General features: G+C 39.6%; 4 protein-coding genes across 4 annotated transcripts; 3 read left to right on the forward strand and 1 right to left on the reverse strand.

Annotated features, from left to right (window-relative positions):
* Window positions 1-548: 548 nt before the first annotated feature.
* On the reverse strand, window positions 549-5,975 carry LOC140790249 (uncharacterized). Its single transcript, XM_073140238.1, has 2 exons — window positions 3,624-5,975; window positions 549-874 (listed from the first exon to the last, which is right to left on the reverse strand). The coding sequence occupies exons 1-2, from the start codon at window positions 5,163-5,165 to the stop codon at window positions 656-658; spliced, it is 1,761 nt and encodes a 586-aa protein (XP_072996339.1). The 5' UTR covers window positions 5,166-5,975; the 3' UTR covers window positions 549-655.
* A 957-nt stretch (window positions 5,976-6,932) lies between these two features.
* On the forward strand, window positions 6,933-10,391 carry LOC140790250 (internal alternative NAD(P)H-ubiquinone oxidoreductase A1, mitochondrial-like). Its single transcript, XM_073140239.1, has 8 exons — window positions 6,933-7,497; window positions 7,743-7,962; window positions 8,175-8,335; window positions 8,466-8,531; window positions 8,884-9,047; window positions 9,248-9,362; window positions 9,814-9,993; window positions 10,071-10,391. The coding sequence occupies exons 1-8, from the start codon at window positions 7,057-7,059 to the stop codon at window positions 10,221-10,223; spliced, it is 1,500 nt and encodes a 499-aa protein (XP_072996340.1). The 5' UTR covers window positions 6,933-7,056; the 3' UTR covers window positions 10,224-10,391.
* A 228-nt stretch (window positions 10,392-10,619) lies between these two features.
* Window positions 10,620-14,718, forward strand: LOC140790052 (uncharacterized). Its single transcript, XM_073139962.1, has 3 exons — window positions 10,620-11,544; window positions 14,097-14,170; window positions 14,273-14,718. The coding sequence occupies exons 1-3, from the start codon at window positions 10,768-10,770 to the stop codon at window positions 14,397-14,399; spliced, it is 978 nt and encodes a 325-aa protein (XP_072996063.1). The 5' UTR covers window positions 10,620-10,767; the 3' UTR covers window positions 14,400-14,718.
* Window positions 14,719-19,056: 4,338 nt separating this feature from the next.
* On the forward strand, window positions 19,057-21,469 carry LOC140790252 (xylan O-acetyltransferase 1-like). Its single transcript, XM_073140241.1, has 5 exons — window positions 19,057-19,635; window positions 19,724-19,895; window positions 20,025-20,224; window positions 20,375-20,530; window positions 20,910-21,469. Exons 1-5 carry the CDS (start codon window positions 19,163-19,165, stop codon window positions 21,259-21,261), a joined length of 1,353 nt encoding a protein of 450 aa, XP_072996342.1. The 5' UTR covers window positions 19,057-19,162; the 3' UTR covers window positions 21,262-21,469.
* Window positions 21,470-22,387: the final 918 nt, after the last annotated feature.

The following is a 22,387-nucleotide window of genomic DNA, read 5'->3' on the forward strand; positions in this document are numbered from 1 at the left end:
TACTATTGTGAATAGTTTATTGCATTGACTTCCCTCGAGGACTTAGAAGCATGGAGTGCTTAGTTATAAGTCCTCAGTTTACAGTTTTTGACACATTTTCTAATAAGAAACTTAACACGAGTCAAAAATAATTTAAATAGTATTATGTAAATCTTGACATATATTTTATGAATTCTCAGTACAATTTCACTATTAAAGATCGCTCCAATTTGAAATTTATATCTCATCGAGTGTAATCCTAATACAACTAAACCGGTTAACAACCAAACTTTTTTTTTCCTAGACTGATTTAAATTATCTTACTCAAATTTAAGAAAAAAAAAAACATAGCTAACCAGATTTAAACGCAACGACAAGCTGATTACTATCACCAACACTGTGATAGATTAATCTCAAAAAGTCAACACCAGTACTGAAGTCTCTAGTTTATGCTGTACCATATATAGTAGATAACCATTTAATCGTTTAACTCGCTAAGAAAGTAATACTCATCTACAACAAAAACAACAAGAGTCCGAAATGAAACTGAAAAGGAAACAAAGCTGTAATAACATTAAATCCAGACATTTTACTGGGAATTTTATTCTCCCTCGGATGCAGTTGTATACACATTAACCTTTAGGCAGTCTATAGTACAATCTGAGCATGTCCACATTTAACCCACTGAGCCCTCCAGCTTTAGATTCATGAGGGCATTCACCTCGGAGGCAAATTCTAATGGCAGCTTCTCAAAAACATCCTTGCAAAATCCACCGATCATGGTGGCGACAGCCTTCTCGTGACCAATTCCCCTCTGCTGGAAATAGAAGAGTTGATCTTCCCCGATCTTTGAAGTGCTTGCCTCATGCTCCAAGCAGGGTGTAGGTCCGGATACCTGTTTCATGCATTAAATGAGAGGCCAATAATTAATTGTGCATAGATATGCTACTACCAGAATACTGTGAAGTTCAGTAAAAAAAAATGAAGAAAAATGAGAATTTTGTCGTATATGTTGGTCCAGAAAAGATGGATGTATCTTTGTTCAGTCCTACATCTGAAGGTTCCTTTGAGTAAATGAGAAAGTCGGCAGCATGATGTAAAATAGGCAGTGAAACTTGCATAGGGCGCAATACAACAAACCCAAGCACAAGAGAAAAGATTCAAATAACTAATTCAGAGTACCCTGAGCTAAGCTCCTTAAAGCGCAAGCCTAACATCCAGGCTCAAGCTCAGACCTCCTCAAATAGAATCTAAACTACTCACAAGCTGTTTGTTTAAAAAGTAAATTCAGAGTGCAAGTGCCTAATAGGGATTTTGGTATAACTTAGAGGCTTGAGCTGAATACACAGAAGTTAAATCTTGATGAAAGGTCTGTAATGTTTGGTGTCTTGAGTTTAATGCACTTTATTCCTAATAGGAATTTTGGTATAAATTAGAGGCTTGAGTTGAATACTCCAGTTAGATCTTGACGTAAGGTCTGTAATATTTAGTATCTTGAGTTTAATGCACTTTATTCATGCCTTTTTCGTACTCTAGAACATAACTTTGTAGACATATATACATGCTGCATGAAGATGCATAAACACTTAACCTCACTATAGCCAAATATTAGAATAATAAGCAAGATAAACATTTATAAACTCAAAAGTTCAACCTACCTTATCATAAGTTCACTTCTTAGCCAGGATTGGCTAATTATGTACATTAAGTAGTTCACTGAAGCAGTCATAGGAACTATAGCCAGGTCTCCAATGATATGGCTGCAATTCACTAGAGCACAGTTTACCATTTGAGTGGCGCACACCTAGGTTGTGACGTGTAAAATTCTGTAACCTTGGCTACCCGTGGTTCTTAAACTCAAGAACCATAGAGCTCAGATAATAATGTAGGAGTCCATATCTCTCAAGCAAAAAGAAAACGGACAAACCCAATAATACACAGACACAACCTACCCACAAACAGCTGCTTTAATCAATTACCTAGCTACCAACAAGATTATTTTTTTCCAATTTATCTCTATACAAAATATTATTTAGTTATGGATCTAAAGAGATAGAGGAGAGGTGGGGTGGGGTGTGCTCCTTCTACTCACCTATTTTCAACATATCTTTTAGGAACACAGAATACCAAATGCTTCTTGAAGGATACAAATTATGTATCTTAAAAGCTAAATCCAATCACTACCGCAAACAACGATAGTCGTGTCAGTGTCACATGCCGTGCCACTATCAAAAGGGGGCGTGCCAATAGTATGCATTTAACATATTTTTAATAAAAAATTTAAAATATTTAGCGATATTTTTAGATCTTTGGCATGTCAATATTTAGTTTTAATTTAAATGTATTAAAACTTACATTATAGAGTTTTATCTTTAAATTATTTTTATAAATAACATATTTTATTAAAGATAAAGCAATAGTCACCACCGGCACGGCCATCCTTCACTACAAATGCCCCTGCCATTGCACAATTGAATACCTTCGACAATAGCTCTTGATAACCAATTAGCACATTTGTTGAAGTAGAAATGGAATATTGGAAAGAAAAATACAGAGTGTTGAATCGAAATGATCCAACTAGGGGATTAATATGCTAGCTATACATGATGAACCCTCAAATACCAAACCACAACTAATAGGCTGATAAATTCTACTCTTTGAAGGGTAGCATAAACATAATTGACAATCATAATCAATAACAGATAGTTAACATAAACAGGAAAAAAAACCCTTCCATATCACTCAAGCATATAACAATTATGAGCTAGCAAATTATCCAACAAGCACAATAAATCTGGTGATATAGACCCAAAAAAAGACATTCTACATGAATGATGCAGTCAAATACCACAAAAGCCTAAGATCCTCAAGTTCACCATATCCTAGGGCTGTCAAAATAATCAAGCCGGCTCGAGTTCGGTTCAATAAGACTTGGCTCGAAAATGACTTGAACTGAGCTTGATCTTTAAGATAAAAACGAAAATAATTTCAAGCCAAGCTTAATCATGAGCCTGCTCGATCAAATAAGCTCAATAAGGCTCGAAATTATATATATATATATATATAATATGAGTATTATTTTCTATACTATACTATAATTCTATTATATTCTAAGATTTACTTAAGTATAATGTTAAGTTTTCTGATCTTATATAGTTTAGTTCTAAATTTTGATTCTATTAGTTTATATTCTTAAATTAGGCCTTATTTTAATCTTAATTCAAGCCTAAATCAAGCTTAATTTAATTCAAGCTTGATCATGCTCGAAATTTGACTTAATAAATTAAGGCTTGAAATTGTTTATTGGTCAGCTTGTTTAGACTCGAGCTCGGCTCAAGCTCAAAATTAGTTCAAAATTGGCTCAAATTGAAATGATTTCAATTCAAGTTTGATCACATATATAGGCTTCAAATTAATTTTAATTCAAGCTTGATCAGAATCGGGCTCAATTACACCCCTACCATATCCACCTACGAAAAATACACTGGCTTGCAGGATAAAAGATAAGTATCGATATAAATTAAGCTTTCAATACATGAATAACAAATAGAGGCAAAGGGCAAAATGAAAACTCACCATGATAATTCATTCTTGTATATAGTAAACAATATATGCAAAAGCTAATTGTGAACAAAGGCATATACCTGTATGGTAGGATAAGTGTTGGCGGCAGCCATATCGCCAATAAGCATAGAATCACACTGCGAAAAGTTGCGAGCATTCTCTGCACTGGAATTTATCTGAACAAGTCCACGATAGCAATTCCTCGACTTCCCAGCTGAGATGCCCTTGGACACAATCCGGCTCTTTGAATTCTTCCCCTTATGGATCATCTTTGTTCCAGTGTCCGCCTGCTGATAATCCTTGGTCAACGCCACTGAGTAGAACTCCCCAACTGTATCATTCCCCACCAGCTCCACACTCGGGTATTTCCATGTTATAGCAGACCCAGTTTCCACCTGGGTCCAAGATATCTTTGATCGGTTCCCCGCACATCTTCCTCTCTTTGTCACAAAGTTGTAAATCCCACCCTTTCCCTCTTCATCCCCAGCATACCAATTCTGCACAGTGGAATACTTAATCTCCGCATCTTCGTGACAGTATAGCTCCACAACAGCGGCATGGAGTTGGTTCTTGTCGTAAGATGGTGCCGTGCAGCCTTCCAAGTAACTAACAAAGCTCCGCTCATCGGCCACGATCAGCGTCCGTTCGAATTGCCCAGTCTCCTTATCATTTATCCTAAAGTAAGTTGAGATTTCCATAGGGGAAACTGTATCCTTGGGCACATAGCAGAAGGATCCATCGCTGAACACTGCGGAATTGAGAGCGGCATAGTAGTTATCGCCGGGCGGGACTACGCGCCCAAGGTACCGCCTTACAAGGTCGGGGTATTCGCGTATCGCCTCGGAAATTGAGCAAAAGATGACACCTTTCTCCAAGAGGGCGGCGCGGTGGGTGGTGGCGATGGAGGTGGAGTCGATTACGGCGTCCACCGCGACATTAGTGAGGCGCTTCTGTTCGTTGAGGGGAATTCCAAGGCGGTCGAAGGTATCGAGAAGCTTCGGGTCGACTTCATCGAGGCTCCCAAGCTTCGGCTTCTTCTTGGGCGCCGAGTAGTAACAAATAGATTGGAAATCTATAGGTGGGTATCGGTTATCCGACCATAAAGGCGGCGCCTTTGAGAGGAAAACACGGTACGCTTTGAGGCGGAAGTCGAGCATCCAGTCGGGTTCCTCTTTGAGAACAGAGATCGAGCGGATCGTGGATTCATCGAGACCTTTGGGGATGGAGAAGGACTCGAAGTCGGAGACAAAGCCATACTTGTATTCCCGCTTGAGAAGGCGTTGGATTGGGTCGTCGTCTAGGGTTTGGACAGCCCGGATCACAGGAAGGTGTCTTCTTCTTCGAGTAGGGATCGGAGTTTGGTTGAGAGGAAATCCCAACCCTAGAAAAGGGGTTCGGCTAGGGTTAGGGTTTTGGAGGAAGGTAATGGAGTAGGAAGAGAGGAAAGAGGAAGAGGAGGAAGCCATGGGGCGATGGTGACGAGGAGACCTGAGGAGGAGGAGATGGGGAGATAGAAGAGAGGCGTGTGGCGAGAGAACCAAGAGACACGTGGCGAGATAGGGTGGGTATAAAATGGCTGTTTTGTCCGGTTCTACGAGGAGCGAAATTTGTGGACACCGCATGAGTTTTTGCAATTTTGGATACTTGGCAAGAGGTTTCGCAATTTGCTCCTTCAACTTGTCCAATTTTCAGAAATACTTGCAATTTGGATTCGTGGCAGCCGTTTATTGGCGTAAACATTATCCAGTGACATAGTTATGGATCTAGAGATTCTAACAAATGAGATTTTTTTTCCTTAGCACCGTCCTAGCTCTACTAGGGTTAGGCCACCATCTTCCTCCCCTCTTGTGAGGGGTTTTTCTTAGTGTTGCTCCCTCCCATCCTCTTCTCCTCGGCTGGGCACTTAGGGAGGGGAGAGGTTTCTTCTTTCCTTGAGGTTTTCTCTTTTCCTCTTTTTTTTTTAACTTCTCTTTGCCCTTTCCCACTTCCTTTTCCCTTTGTTGATGGCTCGCCAGTTCCCTTACGCGGACGAGTGTTTGGGTAATGGAGATTGAGCCAACAAGGTCAAAGAGAAAAAAGAAGAAGAAGAAGAAGAAGTAGATCTTGCTTTACCTCCCCCACATCCACATTTGCCTTCATCAAAGAGGTAGATCTTGCCTCCTCTTTCCTCTCGGCTTCATTGCCACTTGCCCAATTGGTCACCTTCTTGGTCATCACAATTAGTTGCACCTTGCCCCTTGACTCCGTCCCCCTCTTAGCTAGTGCTTTTGGCCACTCTCTTCTTCGCCTCTTCTACTTCTCCTAACTATGGTGGACATTAGCTCCTTGGGTTTGTCTTAAAACATAACCAGCGACAACAAACAACCACCCACTTTATTCTGGTAGTGTTGCCTCCTCATCGACTTCCTAGCACTGCGACCAGTGCCCAAGCTATGGATATGCCCCTACGGCCAAGAGCAAGCCACCCTATTAGCTAATGGATTTGCTATAATGGTCTACTATAGCTACTATAGAGGATCTCTATACGTGTTCGGCTTAACTTATAGATGAAAAGAGTCATAAGACTTAAATTCATAAAAATAACGCTCCATGCAAAATAACAAAGAATTTAGTAGATATTATGCCAATTTTAAAGGCACTAGCCACCACCATTTAAACAATTAGCTTAAACAAGTCATAGTTTCAACTTTTAAATCTAATCATAACCATAACCCTGTCATAAATATAACATAGTTTGAAGTTCATAATCTATTACAAATTTTAAATAATTTGAACACAAACAACAATTATGCTCCAAGACTCTAATTATCCAAGGTTCATGACTCAGCACTAACATTAACCCCTATATAATTATGCATGTATGGTAATTTAATTTGCAACAAAATTGATAAAGCTGAACTTCGTTACTTTCCTTATTTACTGTATGAGTTGACCTATGCATAACATCAACTGATTAAAGTAAACTCATAATATCCTTTATCGTTTGCAGGGGTGAACTTTTGCCGCCCCATACCATTAGTGGATTTAGGAGGGACTGTTTTGTGATATAAAAAACATTCTGTGGTGGAACTGAAACTGTGGTGATGCCAGGTGGCGCGTAGGACTTGGCAGAGGAATGGGTAAGTCCGATCCGCAGGTAGAGATCGGGAATGCTCGTTTGATACCGGTCATTTGATTTAATCACCAATGGATGGGATTGGCGCACGAGCGTTGGGCCCACGTTGGTTTTTGCATGATTACGAGTTAAAATTCTTGCCACGTAATTCGGATGCGCAGCCTCCTATAGCAGCTGCCTCAATGTTCTCTACTCCGCCACGTCGGATTCCGATGTGAAAAACCTTCGAACTTTTGGATAAAACCCTCCACGCCGGACACCAGCGCATCAACAGCAACTATGGGACGTTCTTATGCGTAGCTGCGTCCCCCTCCCTCCCCCTCTCTCTCTCTCTCTCGTATATACTCTCCAAACTCCTAGAGCTACTCTCGCTCGTGTCTCTCTCTCATCTAATTCCCATGGCATGGCTCCGAACCCTCTCTCGCTTCTCTCGGTCCTCTCTCTCCTCCCTCCCTAACCCCACGAAACCCTCCTTTCCCCTCTCATTCCCCTTCTCCTCCGCGTCCGCCGCCGCCGCATCCTCCTCCCCTGCCTCGGGATTCGCGGGGCTGGGTCCCACGTCGCCGGGGCGGGAGAAGCCTCGGGTGGTGGTGCTGGGGACCGGATGGGCCGGAAGCCGCCTCATGAAGGGCATCGACACGCGTCTCTACGACGTGGTCTGCGTCTCCCCGCGCAACCACATGGTCTTCACCCCTCTCCTCGCCTCCACCTGCGTCGGAACCCTCGAGTTCCGCTCCGTCGCCGAACCGATCGGGAGAATCCAGCCCGCAATCTCGAGCGCGCCGGGGTCTTACTTCTTTCTCGCCAAATGCATCGGGGTGGATCCCGAGGCCCACACGGTGAGTCGCTTGATTTGGTTCTTGTGCTGGTAAAGGTTGGAGTAGTGCGATAGGGAGGAAAAATGCGATTTTTTGGGTTTAGGATGTTAAAGTAGGTAGATCTTTGCTTTGGATCGGTTGGAAATGATTTGTTAGTAGAAAAGTGTAGAATGAGAAAAGGGTGGAAGCAGCTAACTATTTGTTTAATTGCCAATTTTAGAATTAGTATTATTATTTTTTGTAATCTTCTCTATTCTGATAATAAGGTGCATTGTGAAACAATCACTGGGGGAGGTGCTAAAGATGCTTTGGAGCCTTGGAAGTTCAAAGTTTCATATGACAAGTTGGTCGTCGCCTGCGGAGCCGAGGCTTCCACTTTCGGTATAAATGGCGTCAGAGAACATGCAACCTTCCTTCGTGAAGTACACCATGCTCAAGAAATTCGCAGAAAACTCCTCCTCAATCTAATGCTATCTGATGTGCCGGGTATGTTATTGCGATAATCGGGGTTAATTGTGAATGCTATGTTTATACTTGTACTGTTTGTGGATAGAAATTGGGCTTTCGCCTTTTATTCCTCTGGAGGACATCCCAAATGCCAGGATTGATTAGAGATACTATTTCTTCTGAGAAGTTTTTTTTTTTTTTGGCCGAATGTGTTTATTACTTGATTTAGTGCTGCATGTGTTCAACGACAGGCATATCTCAGGAAGAAAAGAGCAGACTGTTGCATTGCGTTGTTGTTGGAGGTGGCCCAACAGGTGTTGAGTTCAGTGGTGAATTAAGTGATTTCATTGTTAGAGATGTTCACGAACGGTACTCGCATATTAAAGATCATATCCGCGTGACCCTAATTGAGGTTTGATTGCAGAATAATTTAGTCTTTTACCATTGTCCACTAATATGCATAATTATATATCAGTGATCTATTCACTTTTGTAAGAGTGAATTGCTGGAGGGGGTGATATTTGACCTTTTCCTTCTATCAGGCAAATGAAATATTGTCATCATTTGACGTTCGCCTCAGACAGTATGCTACAAATCAACTAACTAAGGTGAGGTTATCTAAACTAACAATAGCATGCAATCTTTCTCTGCTCAAGTTCAGTTTTTTTTTTTTTTTGTCTCCTAATAGTCCTAAATTATTTTAAGAATCTTGTTGATAGTTCCTCAATCTAGAGGACTATAATTGAATAATTTGATGGATTAGTTAAATTTCTTAGGGCGTCTTGACTTCTCCATAGTTGGTTTTGGCATGTCATCAGTTACTGGTTATTTACTAATTTACTAGTTGCTAAATTTTCTTGTTATATTTCATTAATTTTTCTGCATACTTGGGCACGGGCATGCAATAAGGATCTGATGTCCTTTTTTTTTTTTCTTTTTTCTTGTACTCTGTTAATACAGTCAGGTGTTCGCCTTGTGCGAGGAGTTGTAAAAGATGTTCAGCCTGAAAAAATAATTCTGAACAATGGAGAAGAGGTTCCATACGGTCTTCTTGTTTGGTCTACCGGAGTTGGTCCTTCACCATTCATTGGTTCCTTGCCGTTTCCAAAATCACCAGGTGGAAGGTATCATCTTGAGCAAAGATATTTTTTATTCCATTTTATTTCTTCCTTCTATATTCATCTAATCAATTTTTGCTTTTGAAGCACAAAAAGACGTTCATTTAGTTGCACGCGTTGCAAGTATAAATTCCCATAATATGAACACCAGTATTTCGACATGCAAGAATGACTGGTATCTAAGGATCTCTAAAATTTCTCCACAGGATTGGCGTTGATGAATGGCTGCGCATTCCCTCTGTACAGGATGTCTTCGCTATTGGTGATTGCAGTGGATTTCTTGAAAGTACAGGGCAAGCGACACTTCCAGCATTAGCGCAGGTAATTTAGTTGAGTACTTGTTTGTTTTCGAAATATTTTTTATTAGTTGACAGAGATGTAAGTCATATACATATATATGAGTTCAAAACTAGACGATATCTGTTACAAGCTTTCTATCTGAAGAACCTTCCATCTGGAACTGATGAAAACCCTCAAAACAGACATCATACTTAAAAGTTGAAAATATACTGCAGTTCTTGATATCTCAATGAGTGAGAGTACATCGTGTAAGATGCACTCATACAGTTCATCCCTTCATTCTGAAAGATATCAGATCTTTTATCGCTACTTTCATTTAGATGATCTACCCAGTCTTCCATCTGTCATAGATTAAGGCGATCAAAATACTCCATCCTCTCAAACCTAAGGAATTGTGTGTCTTCAATAACATCTATATTCTATATCTGTTTCTTGATTTCACGTAGATGTTGTGTTCTTACGAACAAATCAGGTTGCAGAGCGGCAAGGGAAATACCTGGTTGACCTATTAAACCGTATCGGCAAAGCTAGCGGAGGGCATGCAAACTCTGCGGCAAATGTGGAACTAGGAGATCCTTTTGTATACAAGCATCTAGGGAGCATGGCGACGGTTGGAAGATACAAAGCTCTTGTAGATCTTAGGCAGAGCAAGGTATGTGATTGACCATCTCTTCTATTTTATTTCTCGTTAGAATCTGACATGGACTTAATGTAGCTCTCCTTCCTCAGGAGGCAAAAGGGATTTCTTTTGCAGGATTTGTCAGTTGGTTCATCTGGCGATCGGCGTATCTAACTCGTGTAATTAGTTGGAGGAATAGATTCTACGTGGCAATTAACTGGCTTACCACATTGGTGTTTGGTCGTGATATAAGCCGAATTTAGAGGCAACTAGTAATGTATAGAAATCTTATACAAAACGAACGAGCAACTATCTTTCTCTTCTCCTTTCTTCTTCTGGTTTGTAACTCTCATCTTCAGAAATGCAAAAGGCACATTATTTTTGTAATTTCTGATAATATTGAAAAAGAAAAGTGGCATTTATCTTTCTTAGATCGTTTGTCGGCTTGCAAGCGGATGAGAATATATTGTAAAGTTTTTTCTTTTTTTAGTAACAATGCATAAATCTAACTAAAGATAGTGGACCTGTGAAAGGACATAATATAGGATAATATAGGGTGCGAAATGAGAAAATATTAAACCACCTAACACGCTTTGTCGTGGTCCTCGTGTACTCAGAGCACGCATCTCTATGCTCTCCATCATCAGTCTTACCTCTTCATTGACGGCGTAGATGCGTTCTTCTCATCTCTTTTGCCTCTCCCTCTCTCTCTCTCTCTCTCTCTCTCTCTCTCGTCTCCATCTCCCTCCTCCTCCCCCCAATCCCCCATTGAGTTTGAAGAGCTAAAAGATCGAACACCGAGCAAAAATGCAGTGTTCGATCTCCACTGCAAGCTCGAGCTCGAATTGGCTCGATCGCCTTCACACCTCCAAAGGCTTCTCCATCCCCACAGACCTCGATCTCGACCATTTCCTCACCTCTACTCCCAATTCTAATCATAACCCCAACCCTAACCCTAATTCTAAGAATGAGGTCGATTCTTCCTCCGTTCGGCGGCGGAGGAAGGGGGTGCCGCCGGATTCCTCCGCTGCCAGAATCGGAGACAAAAAGTCCCACCTCTTCGATCTGATGAGCAGCGTCTTGGCCGAGCTCTTCGTCATGGGAGACGGAACCTTAAGTGAGGGTAAGAGGAAGAGCTCACGGAAGCAGGCGAACCCTAGGGTTTGCATCAACTCGGCGTCGGCTAGCGCCAACGGCGGAGGAGGAGGCGGCGTTCCTCCGGCGGCATCGCCGTCGAGCGCGGACAATAGTGTGGCGGAGGCGAAGAAGGGGCAGGGGAAGGGGAGGAGGAAGAGAGGGCCGGCGATTGGGGCGGCGGTAACGGTGGATTCGGATCGGCGTTTGCTGTGTTCGAAGACGGAAGTGACAGTGATCGACACGAGCGCGCCGGTTTGGAAGTCGCAAAAGCTCATATTTAGGAAGGGGATGGTGTGGAAGGTTAGGGATAAGAAGGTATGGAATGCAAGCAGGAAGAAGAGGAAGCTGGGTCTGGTGGAGAAGTTGGTCAGTGAGAAAGGAAACAAACAAGCTGCTGTAGAATTGGAAGTGCCGACTGTTGCAGAGAATTCAGTATCATTGGATGAAGTAAGGATTTCTTGATTCTTTTGCTATATTTTCCATTATGATGTTATAAATCTGCTGTTATAGTGTATGCTTTGCTGAATTAGCTTCATACGAGGATACACTAAGAAGAGAGACCAAGAGATGCGAACACTACTAAAAGTGTTTCTCTCTTCTAGTTTTAAGGAAAAGGAAAAAGGAAAAGGGTAATATGAAGAAATTTAGCTAGTATATTTACACCAAGATACCGTGCAAGGTTCATATAGTTGGAGTTATGAAGGGATACATCATAAAACTGTCTGCGTAGAACTAGAATGTCACTTGTGCCAACGCAGTTATCTTGTTTTTATGATCTTACTGTCATTACATGCGGCTTCGTTGGTGGCAGATTAACATTTGTTGAAGTTGCACTTCTGTAGTTGTTGCTCTAGAATTCTTTCGGAGATCTGATCATCTGATCCTCTTCAACCTCTTAAAAAGTTTATTAGAAACATCCTAGTGCACTATTCTTGCTTAAAATAACTTCATTTTCATGAAAATGAATCTTTGGATTTTGCATGTTAAAATTTAAAAGGTTACATTTACTAGATGAATAATAGTATCGCACACTTTTTGCTTTTATACCGAGTTCGTGAAACATGGGCTAGAGATCCCCCAGCTCTCTAGCTTCATACTGATAATTTGGAATGCATAGTAGTGGAGTTGATGTACTGTGTAGGACCTTTAGGTAACTTCAATGAGATTCATGACTGAGCGAATGTGTACCATTGATGTATCTACAGGAGAGAAAATAGATTAGATCAAAGCCTGATGAGATGCTCAAATAAGAGCGCAGGAACTAGGAAATTGAGTGATAGTTCCATTACCCCTTTAAGAAAAAAGTGAAGTGGGATTGCAGAATGAGTTGCTCATTTCACTGAATAAAAACGAATTTGTTAAAAGATTTTCTTTCTATTGGCATGTAGAAGGAGCGAACAGAATAGAGGTCAAGTGATCCATTAGTTGTTAACCTGTAAACTTCTTCCAGCTATGTCATCCTTTAGAATTGGCAGTGTTGTTTATTCTATTTTCTATTCAAAGTTGTGATGGGATGGGCTCTTTGAAGTTTGAACACATGGGATCGAGCATAAAATTGCTGACAACAGCCCCTTCACCTTAACCCACTGGGTTGTCACCTAGCAAGTTGTGCATTTAAGTCAAGTTGAATATGGGCAAATAGAAGAACCATTATTTGGCGCATTTTCTTTCTTTGTGATTGTACAGTTGGTAAGAATGGTAATAACTAACAAGGTTTCTTTAAATCGAGAGATTCTTGATGGTCAAATAGGTCTTCCTCAGTACTTAGTACACCTGAAGGTTCTCAGTATTTTCATATCTGGTGCACAAATGTGGTGGATAACTAAACTTGATGGAGACGTAGTTCTCGTTATCCAATTTTCTTATTCATTTTCCATTTTGGAGGACATGTCCATTGAAGTTAGTAGTTATAGTAATTCATAATATACATAAGTAAAGGATTTTGGATTTCCTAGTATGCCGTGTATGGACCATCCTATTGGCTTATGCAGATTGGTATCATGTTTCAGTATCTTCTTTCCTGTGACATTTTCCCTAGTCACTACAGCCCCTTTAGGTATTGCAGTTCCTCTACTTCTCTTGTGTGCAAGAAGATGTGCATTTGCGTTGTGTATGATATAAAACTGTAGACAGAAGATCCATGAGCTTTGATCCATTTCAACAGTTAAAAATTTTCGCACTGCATTAATTGAAAAGTGTTCTTGTTTGCATGGTATGCAAGAGTGACATAGTTTGACTTTGAAGGCCCCATTGGCCCTTATGTCTTAGTGCTTAAATCATGTGTTATGCCTGTTCAGAAGATGGTAAAACTATGCTATCATAATGATGGACTAGGTAATGCAGTATGCTTGTCTTAGTCCAAACCAACAGAAATTACAAAGATTACATGAAATGGTTAAAATGAATTTGATGACAGTATGAAAATTATGTTGGTGTTGTGTAGTGGAAATGGTAAGGTGATGATATAAATGCATGCTTTATTCTGCTTATATTGAATTTCGTTGATTATGTACATTGAGAGTTGTCTTGATAATAGAAGTACTACATGTTACCTTGGATCACCCCTTCGAAGTTTCCATTCAGGCCTTCTAACTTGTGCAACTTCAACCAATGAAAAGAAACTGATATATTATTTTCTCATAGAAGATAAACCATTGTTTTCAAATATGTGCCTCAGCACCCATCGTGTTCCCTAACAGTGAACTTGATTACTCTGGTGAATGTGTTTGCCACTACCAAGGAAACCATCATAAGTTGTTTTCTTATATATTGTATATGTAGAATTATGTCCTGACTATTTGGACTGGCTATAGATCCTTCTTCTCCACTAAACATTTATATGATGCTTATTTCGATCACATTATTCATGAGATCTAACGTCACAAAAGATCTGGTATTTGCCAAATCTGCTTATTTTCATGGTTGCAAGCTCCTGTAGTAATTACTCAGAAGTGCATCTTACCCGAGGCCTTGTATAATATCTGTGCTTTTCCTATCAGGAAAACAGTCCTGCTGCTGAAGAAGATGCTTTTAAAGACTCTGCTGCCGATGAAATCCAAATCCCTGTGAGAAGGTAACTGCAGTTAACATTCATCTTCTGAAGTCTGTACATATTTCTTTAAGTAATTTCTTCACACTAAAAGAACTTGCTTTAATGCTTCTTGATGCTTTGCAGGCCAAAATTCTCCAGATCACCACGTATACCAGCTGTTAAGAACTCTTCTATTCTCCGTTTGCAAGTTATTACAAAGGGCAGGAAAAAGGGGATATCCTTCCCCAAAGGCTCTCTTAAAGGAAGATGAGGCCATGAATAGTTTTGTGCAGTCACAATTCAATTGCTGGAAATTGAAAAGCCTTGGGAACGATTTATCTTAGGTTTTGGAGTTCCAAGATTTCAAATCTGTCTAGAATGAATGATGACAAAGTAAGGTTGTTCACATTTTGATATTTATGTCATGTCTCAAAGGCATGGGGAGCACATCTGTTCCCATTGACAAAGGAAAGGTAAGCATCTGATATCACAAAAGTGAAGACATTACATAGGCTGCCAAAGGTCTATGTGTGCTTGTATTCTTGTTTTTTTGCATCAGTTCAATCAATTGAAATCCATTTATTTATCCATGAGCTACCAAGTCTTTTGAAGGGTTTGCAGAGTTCTACATTCCGCCACGCTGGAGAATTTGATACCGGGGATGATGAGCCAAACCGAATCTCAGTCAGTAGTAGTCTGCTGTGTTATGTTGGTAAGTGTGCTTAGCATTCTGCATCATTCTGTCACTCACCTGTCTTACATAACATGCTTGCTTATGCAAAACTTCAAAGCTTTTAGACCCTGTCAGTCATCTTGTGTTTAGCTTGGTGTTGGGTCGGATGTGGTCAGAGTTATGACTGCATATGGAGATGTGAGATGCCGAAATGGGTGAGGGATAAATAATAATTGTTATATTCTTGAGATGTGAGATATCTGCCATGGGAGCAGGGGGAAGTGGATCTATCATCTATGGCTATGGGTAAGAGGACAAAAGGGTACCGATGTACCGAATATTAAGGAGGGTTAAGAGAGAAAGGGAAGTGTACAAGGAAAAGTTAGCAGAGAAAAAGGAATAGAAAGAGAGGGTGGTGCATGCAAAACTACTGTTTATACCAATGATGCGGCCATTGAAATTATAAATATGTTCTCATTAATGTCCATCTTCTGTGCTTTATAACACTTATTTTTAGGAACTGATTTTTAAATTAGAAACATCTTCTGTCCATCTTTTATTTCTTTTAGATTCAAAGTATTTTCTTTTCATTTTTTTCTATAAAAAAAATCGCTCTGTAGACAACTACTAACCTTCACGTAAAATTCCTATGCATACACAGCATTACCCAAATGTGGCTAAAAAGTAAATATCATTCGTAGTTAGGGGAGCATCTTTCGTTAATTACATATGCACTAGAGCGAGAGGCGCACTTCAGTTTAAAAACTGGTCTAAGGTTGCAAAATAAACAAAAGCAACCCATAGTTGCAAAAGTAAAAATCCTAAAAGCGTAATCGAATATTTAAAAAAAAGAAGAAGTAAGCTAATGCATTAACCAATTGGTTGCACGAGAGTGGTGCGATCGGAGTTACAACTAGTGCAAATGTGGCATTCATTCAATGGAGCAATAGGACCATATTATAGTATTTAATAATTTCTGACATCTTCTCTTTCTTGGATCAAATTTGAAATGATAAAAAGGAACTGCAACATTCACGTGATCACCCAGGCCAGGTCAGGTCAGGTCACTAGTCACTAGTGCCATTATCTTTGGACATTTGTGACTTTTTCTTACATTCATCTTTGTTCAGCGTCAGCATTGAATTTGAATACAGCGCTGTTGTCGGTAGTGCCATTTTAATCGCGTGTTCGTTTCTATCTTCACTTATACTACTACTCTTTATATATAAATTCATAATAACTTATACACATAGATTGATATCTGATATGATAATCCGAAGAAAGTAAACTCTCTTATAGAAAAAAAGAGATTATTATCTATGAAGTTTTTATTATTAACATAAATGAATAGATAAAATAAGATGTATAATTATCAATTAACTCATATTAAATTAAAACCACAGGTATTAGAACAAAGTGCCGCGCCATCGCCGACCTACTTACTTCCTCCCTCTCCTCTCACATAGCTGATAGTTCCTTGGCCTAGATTAAGAGGAGAGGTTTTCCCCTCTCAATGCTCAATGATGCTTTTCTCTCTTCCCTTTCAGAAAACTGGAGGTTGTCCTATCCGTCTCTCTCTCTCTCTCTCTCTCTCTCTCTCTCTCTCTTCTCGACTTCTCTATGCTCATCTTAGTCGTTTCACTTTGCTCCACCTACACCTCCTTTGGAGTGATCAAATAGATGCCCTCGCTTGCCGTCTCTAAGCCCATATCGAGACAATCAACGAATGTCGTTGTAATGGACGATAATAATTTGTAGTTGGTGCTAGGGCTGGTAAGTCTTTTATTATATTAATTGTGCGTGCTCGGGCTTTTTTATTTCAATTTTTCTAGTTATAATATTGTCTATTATTATAACCCAGGTGAGAGATTTGTGTCACTTTTCCTTCTCAATTATTTATCGGATTATTAGATCATACAGACGTGTACTTGTTTGTTTCCTAAATTTTGATTAAAACGTAAAGTTATCAATTATTATCGGCGGGGTGGGGTGTAAACTTCTGAGGGGGGGCCTTTTTTTTTTCAAATAACCACCTACGTTTTGATCTTATTGTGAAAACCACCCCCTTTACGTATATTAACAAATCAATTCCTTCTCTTCTTTCTCACTGTATCATCTTAAGAGTATTTTCAAAATATTAATACCGCTGTGGTCCTCCGTTTATAATTAAATATGAAAAACAAGAAGAGACGCTCCGTAAATAAATTTGGAAACTATGTGGTCAATTTTGCAAAAAAGCCCTTTTCTTTTCTATTAGGAGCAAATATTACAATCCACGTCAAGAGACTGTTTAAAATAATAAATATAAGATTTCATGGGCATTATTATATTTATACACACGAGAAGCCTTTTGAGGCTAATATAATAAAAAGAAGGGTTTATTATGAAAACAATTTGATGGTGTCACGTTGTCAGATGATGGGAATCTCATAAAGCCTTACCCTTTGGGACTTGGGAGGGTGTAGAAGAGTAGAACTTTCTAGACGTAATGTTAATTTATAATCTTCGTTAACAAATTTATTAAGAAGCTTATATTCAAACAATATCAACTAATAATCATCTAATTTGAATTCTTTTCTGTCCTCAGGTAGGGGGTAATTTACATTTCACAGCTCCATTTTAATTTATCTTTATATATTTTAAACTTAAACACTTAACTTTTTGGATGGTTCACTTAATTATTCCTAAGAAATTTTAATTTAATATTTGTAATATTAATTTTGGATGAAAAATCTAATTATTCCTATAAAAAATTTAAAGTCTAATTTATGGTCAATTAGCAAACTTGCTTGTGGTAGAAATTATTAGCCCAAGTATCAGTACCGATAAAAATTTAACAATTAGATATTATGTTGAATAAAAGCAATTCATAGGGAGAAAAAGAAAATATTATAGTTAAGTACTGAATAAAACCAACCCATTAGTGAGCTATTATACTACCTCATCAATTAGAAAAATAAATAAATAATTCCTGGTGCTATGTATGTGGGTGGGAAACAACTCACATGACTTTAATTGGAGCTCTGCAAGAAATAAATGTTAGCTCCTGTTCCAAAAATCTTGAATCTAGTCGGTGTATTAATACAAAATATATATATATACTTGGTCTTCATATAATATAATCCGTACTGTTTTGGCCTCAATCACAAATGATAATTTTTGGCTGGATTGGTTCATTATTTCAATCAGCATTAAATTCAAAGGTAGGTAATAGGGATGGGCTTCTTATGATCTCAATCAGCATTGAATTCAAAGGTGGGCATAGTATTCTCATGAGAATACTATCTCTGAATTCTTATAAAGATTATCTCATTGTTGTTCTTATTCTTGGGACACTTAATTATGCAATTATGCCAGGTTTTGTTGGTGTATAAAACGTGAAGAATAAATTCATATTTGTTTTGATAAGGAAATAAGTGTGCTAATTTTATCACGGGCTTGCCATATTTCTTAGATGCAAAGTCATTTAAATCTTACAAAGCTCTAGCTAATATACTGAGTCGTCGTGTGCATTATCGAGTTATTACTTTGAAAATAAATATTATTGAGACATCGCTCCAAATTATCGTGCTATTAAATAGCTCTTTTAAATCGCCGTACTGTTAAATTATTAATCGAGTCGAGTCATTTAGCATCAAATTACCAAACCGCAAAATAATTATTTTCCTACCAACCATGTACGATAGGAATTCACCTTACAATCTCCTTTGTATGCAGGGGAGTTATTTTCCAAAACTTTACAAAGAGTTTTGTTAATTCCACCCATCATATCAGTCTTCCGGTCTTCCCCATCCCATGGATCCAACCAACACAGTACCAAGATCCCTCTGCATCCAATCACGATCTGCCAAGTACCCCAAACTGCAGAGAATTCCTACACCCAGACAAAAGTAGGAAAGAAAGATTCTTTCATCCCCAAAAAGTAAAAACGTACGATTTACTTTTTACTCTATTTATAATAAGATGTGAAACCTAACATCTTTAAACTGACGCTAATAAAATGATACATATTTTTATTATTATAGAGTACGTATAATTTACATATATTAGTACACACTCGGAGTCTATTATTATAAATCTAAAAGTAAAATACAATTAAATCACAAAATTCTCATGTTTAAATGGTTAATGAGTCAAATTATACGCTTTTAATTAATTTTTTTAAGAGCAGTAGAATACGGGTAAATAGGTAGTTAAATGAAAACAAAATAAAGACGTAGTATAATATCTCTATCTCCCACCAAACCTATGGACCGAACTCTTCTCCATTTACTACATCAAAAGGTCCCACACGCCATTACCTCTCCTCCATTCCACAACTCCTTTCTCCCCCCACCCTTGGTTTCTTTCCTCGCAAAGCAATGAATCCTCCTCGCCGGAAAATCCCCTTCGGCCTCGCCGATCTGCTGGCAGCCAAGCAAGCCGGCAAACTACCCATCGTCGCCGTCGTCCTCTGCGCCTTCCTCTTCGCCGTCATAATCTACAGCGAAGACATCAAGTCTCTCGCCGAGCTCTCCTTCGTTAGATTAAAATCCAACGATCTCTTCTCCCGTGACCTCTCCAACCCCAGCCCCAACTCTACTAACTCCTCGCAGGTTGAGCTTTCAAATGAGGAGGAGATCGAGAAGAGGAAGAAGGATGTCATGTTCGTCGACGTGCCGGCGTCGTGCGATCTGTCGCAGGGCGCCTGGGTCTTCGACAACGTCAGCAATCCGCTCTACCGCGAGAGGGAGTGCGAGTTCTTAACGTCTCAGGTGACCTGCCAGAAGAACGGCAGGGCCGATGACATGTACCAGAAATGGAGATGGCAGCCTAAGGATTGCGCGCTACCAAAGTAGGCAAGATCTGGATAAATTAATATATAGAATGAGTTAGATCTTTGCTTTGGTACTTAAAAGAAAGATTGCTTAAATGTTTTAAAGGTTCGATGCGAGATTGTTTCTCGAGAGGCTACGAGGGAAGCGGTTCATGTTCGTCGGCGACTCCTTGAATCGGAACCAATGGGAATCGATGGTGTGCATGCTTCAATCCGAGTTATCTCGGAGGAAGAAGAGGATAACTAAAGAAGGGAATAGAGTTATCTTCCACGCCGAGGTACTAATTTATTACTCAATTAATTATTAATTATTACACATCTCTATAACAACTTAGGATCGACGGAGGGGAGGATAAGTTTGCGTCAATATTCGTGCTTATTCTGGCGATCACTTTGTCTTGTCAAAGGAGTACAGGGCTACGCTGGAGTTCTACTGGGCGCCGTTCCTGGTGGAATCCAACTCGGACGACCCGGAGATACACACCATCTTGCATCGGATCATCAAGCCCGAGTCCATCACGGGGCATGCCGTACACTGGAAAGGGGTGGACTTTTTGGTGTTTAATACCTACATCTGGTGGATGAACACCGCCAAAATGAGAGTTAGGTTCGTATACATATATATATATATATATATATATATATATATATATATATATATATATATATATATATATATATAGTTATAATAAAAGTTTTTCTTTTTTTACTCAATGAATTAGAGAATAATATTTACTCTATGTTTGAATTTTTGCAGGAGGCCGACGGCCAAGGATTGGTCGGAGTACGACGAGATCATCAGAATAGAGGCTTATGAGAGAGTTCTGCGAACATGGTCTAATTGGATCGGTGAGAATGTTGATCCGATGAAGACGTCAGTGTTCTTCATGAGCATTTCTCCTCTTCATATCAAGTAAGCAAACAATGGCATCAATTACCACACTGTAGCTTTCATGTCGGGTCATAATATCATTTAGAAGCAATGAAATTAATGCTGTTATTAACGTTAAGAACGGTAATTAACTAGTTATAATAATCGTATCGATAGAGTAAGCTTTGTATGTTATATGTCCGAAACTTCCGGTTCTTTGCCTTTGTTCGTATCCACCTCTCTCTCTTGGGCCCCATTCGTTTCCGATTTGAAATAGATAAAAAAATAGGGATTGATTTAATTAGTCGTACTCACGTGGGAGCACTGTAATGGCTTGATTTGGAGCATCCAATGTGAATTAATTATAGGCTTGCTAAATTTAATCTGTGTTTTAATTAACATTAATTTCTCAATTAAACAGCCCGGAGGCTTGGGGTAACCATGAAGGGATCAAATGCGCTAAGGAGACGCTTCCGGTGTTGGACTACAAAGATCCGCTAGAGCTCTGGACGGATAAAAGAATGTTCAACCTGGCCGCCAACGTGACACGATCGATGTCGGGTGTTCCTGTGACCTTTATTGACATCACGAAGGTGTCGGAGTACCGGAAGGACGCGCACACGTCGGTGTACACGATCCGGCAGGGGAAGCTGCTGACGCCGGAGCAGAAGGCCGATCCGGCCAAGTACGCCGATTGCATCCACTGGTGCCTTCCTGGCCTGCCGGACACGTGGAACCTCTTTTTGTATTCTAGGATTCTCTCCAAGCCATAATTATTTGTTTTTTTTTTGGAGATTAGTTTTTTTTTTTTTTTATAATCTTTTTGATATTAAATGGGATAATTTTGGGAACAATGTGAGCAGGTAGGTAGGTAGAAAAAGAAGGCAGGAAGCTTTAGAGTTGTTGACAGATGGGTTGGCACTACATATGAGTTGTAACTTACTTTGATTGAATTGTATATTGATAGCTCCATTAGTATCATCTGCATCTTTTGATGAGCAGAATGAGAAAAAAAAAGAAAAAAAAGAAGAAGAAAGAGATTCTGATATATAAACTATGTCTTCCAAGACCTCAAAGTACTACTAGTTGTTACTTTAATAAAGGTCTACGTACTACTGTGTTTGGACTATTGGGCTAGTTGGGCCGAACCAGGCCCAATTTGATCTGAATAAATTCTTAATGGGCCTCTCTAAGTAGGCCTGAGTCCTTTTTAATTTTTCTTTGTATAAAGAGCTGTGAGAAAATCAACTAAGGCTTACAACTCTGTCCGAGCTACGACCGGTTGAGTCCAGAATAAATAGGGATTCTAACTTCGGAGATATTGGAGCATCCCTCCACCAACGCATACCTCGAGAAGTTTTTCTCTCGAAGTAGCTATCTAATACTTGAAAAAGGAAGACAAAATTGAGCAAGCATTAGCCATAATACCCTGAAGACCATGGCAGGACTTTTGTTCCTGAATACTTTGACCAAAGAAATAACATCAATCTCAATTATAATCCGATCTCACTTGTCCTGAGTTTTTCTCAATCCCATCAAGATGACCCAAGCTTCACGGTAGATAGGAGACGGATCTAATCATAACAGCGGCTCTGGACAAATTTAGAGTCAAAATTTTGAATGGCAATGCTGATCAATCTAACCGTCGAAAAGACTCCGACGAAAGCAGCTCCTGCGGCAGCCCGCACATATAGTCGTGAGTTAATCTAGTGAATGTTTGAATTGGGCTGGGCTGGGCTGGGCTGGGCTGGACTAGACTAGACTAGATTCAATCGAAGCCTTGTCGAGCCAGAATGCACGTACGGGATCCAAACTAAGGACGTGCTCCCCAGTCAGCATCACATTATAAGCATACATATGAACTCCCAGCCCCACCCGATCCCGTGTACCGCAACAACT

This window comes from Typha latifolia, chromosome 6 (genome assembly GCF_019914945.1).
Source record: "Typha latifolia isolate L0001 chromosome 6, TyphaL0001v2, whole genome shotgun sequence".
NCBI lineage: Eukaryota > Viridiplantae > Streptophyta > Magnoliopsida > Poales > Typhaceae > Typha > Typha latifolia.

What these genes read in the sequence shown, in the direction of transcription:
- LOC140790249 (XM_073140238.1), bottom strand. Translation starts at nt 5,165, where the DNA reads ATGCGGTGTCCACAAATTTCGCTCCTCGTAGAACCGGACAAAACAGCC. An exon ending in ACACTTATCCTACCATACAG is followed by an intron (nt 875 to 3,623) that starts GTATATGCCTTT and finishes TGCATGAAACAG; the next exon opens with GTATCCGGACCTACACCCTG.
- LOC140790250 (XM_073140239.1), top strand. Translation starts at nt 7,057, where the DNA reads ATGGCATGGCTCCGAACCCTCTCTCGCTTCTCTCGGTCCTCTCTCTCC. An exon ending in AATGCTATCTGATGTGCCGG is followed by an intron (nt 7,963 to 8,174) that starts GTATGTTATTGC and finishes GTTCAACGACAG; the next exon opens with GCATATCTCAGGAAGAAAAG. An exon ending in CTACAAATCAACTAACTAAG is followed by an intron (nt 8,532 to 8,883) that starts GTGAGGTTATCT and finishes CTGTTAATACAG; the next exon opens with TCAGGTGTTCGCCTTGTGCG.
- LOC140790052 (XM_073139962.1), top strand. Translation starts at nt 10,768, where the DNA reads ATGCAGTGTTCGATCTCCACTGCAAGCTCGAGCTCGAATTGGCTCGAT. An exon ending in ATTCAGTATCATTGGATGAA is followed by an intron (nt 11,545 to 14,096) that starts GTAAGGATTTCT and finishes TTTTCCTATCAG; the next exon opens with GAAAACAGTCCTGCTGCTGA. An exon ending in ATCCAAATCCCTGTGAGAAG is followed by an intron (nt 14,171 to 14,272) that starts GTAACTGCAGTT and finishes GATGCTTTGCAG; the next exon opens with GCCAAAATTCTCCAGATCAC.
- LOC140790252 (XM_073140241.1), top strand. Translation starts at nt 19,163, where the DNA reads ATGAATCCTCCTCGCCGGAAAATCCCCTTCGGCCTCGCCGATCTGCTG. An exon ending in AAGGATTGCGCGCTACCAAA is followed by an intron (nt 19,636 to 19,723) that starts GTAGGCAAGATC and finishes AATGTTTTAAAG; the next exon opens with GTTCGATGCGAGATTGTTTC. An exon ending in GAGTTATCTTCCACGCCGAG is followed by an intron (nt 19,896 to 20,024) that starts GTACTAATTTAT and finishes GTCTTGTCAAAG; the next exon opens with GAGTACAGGGCTACGCTGGA.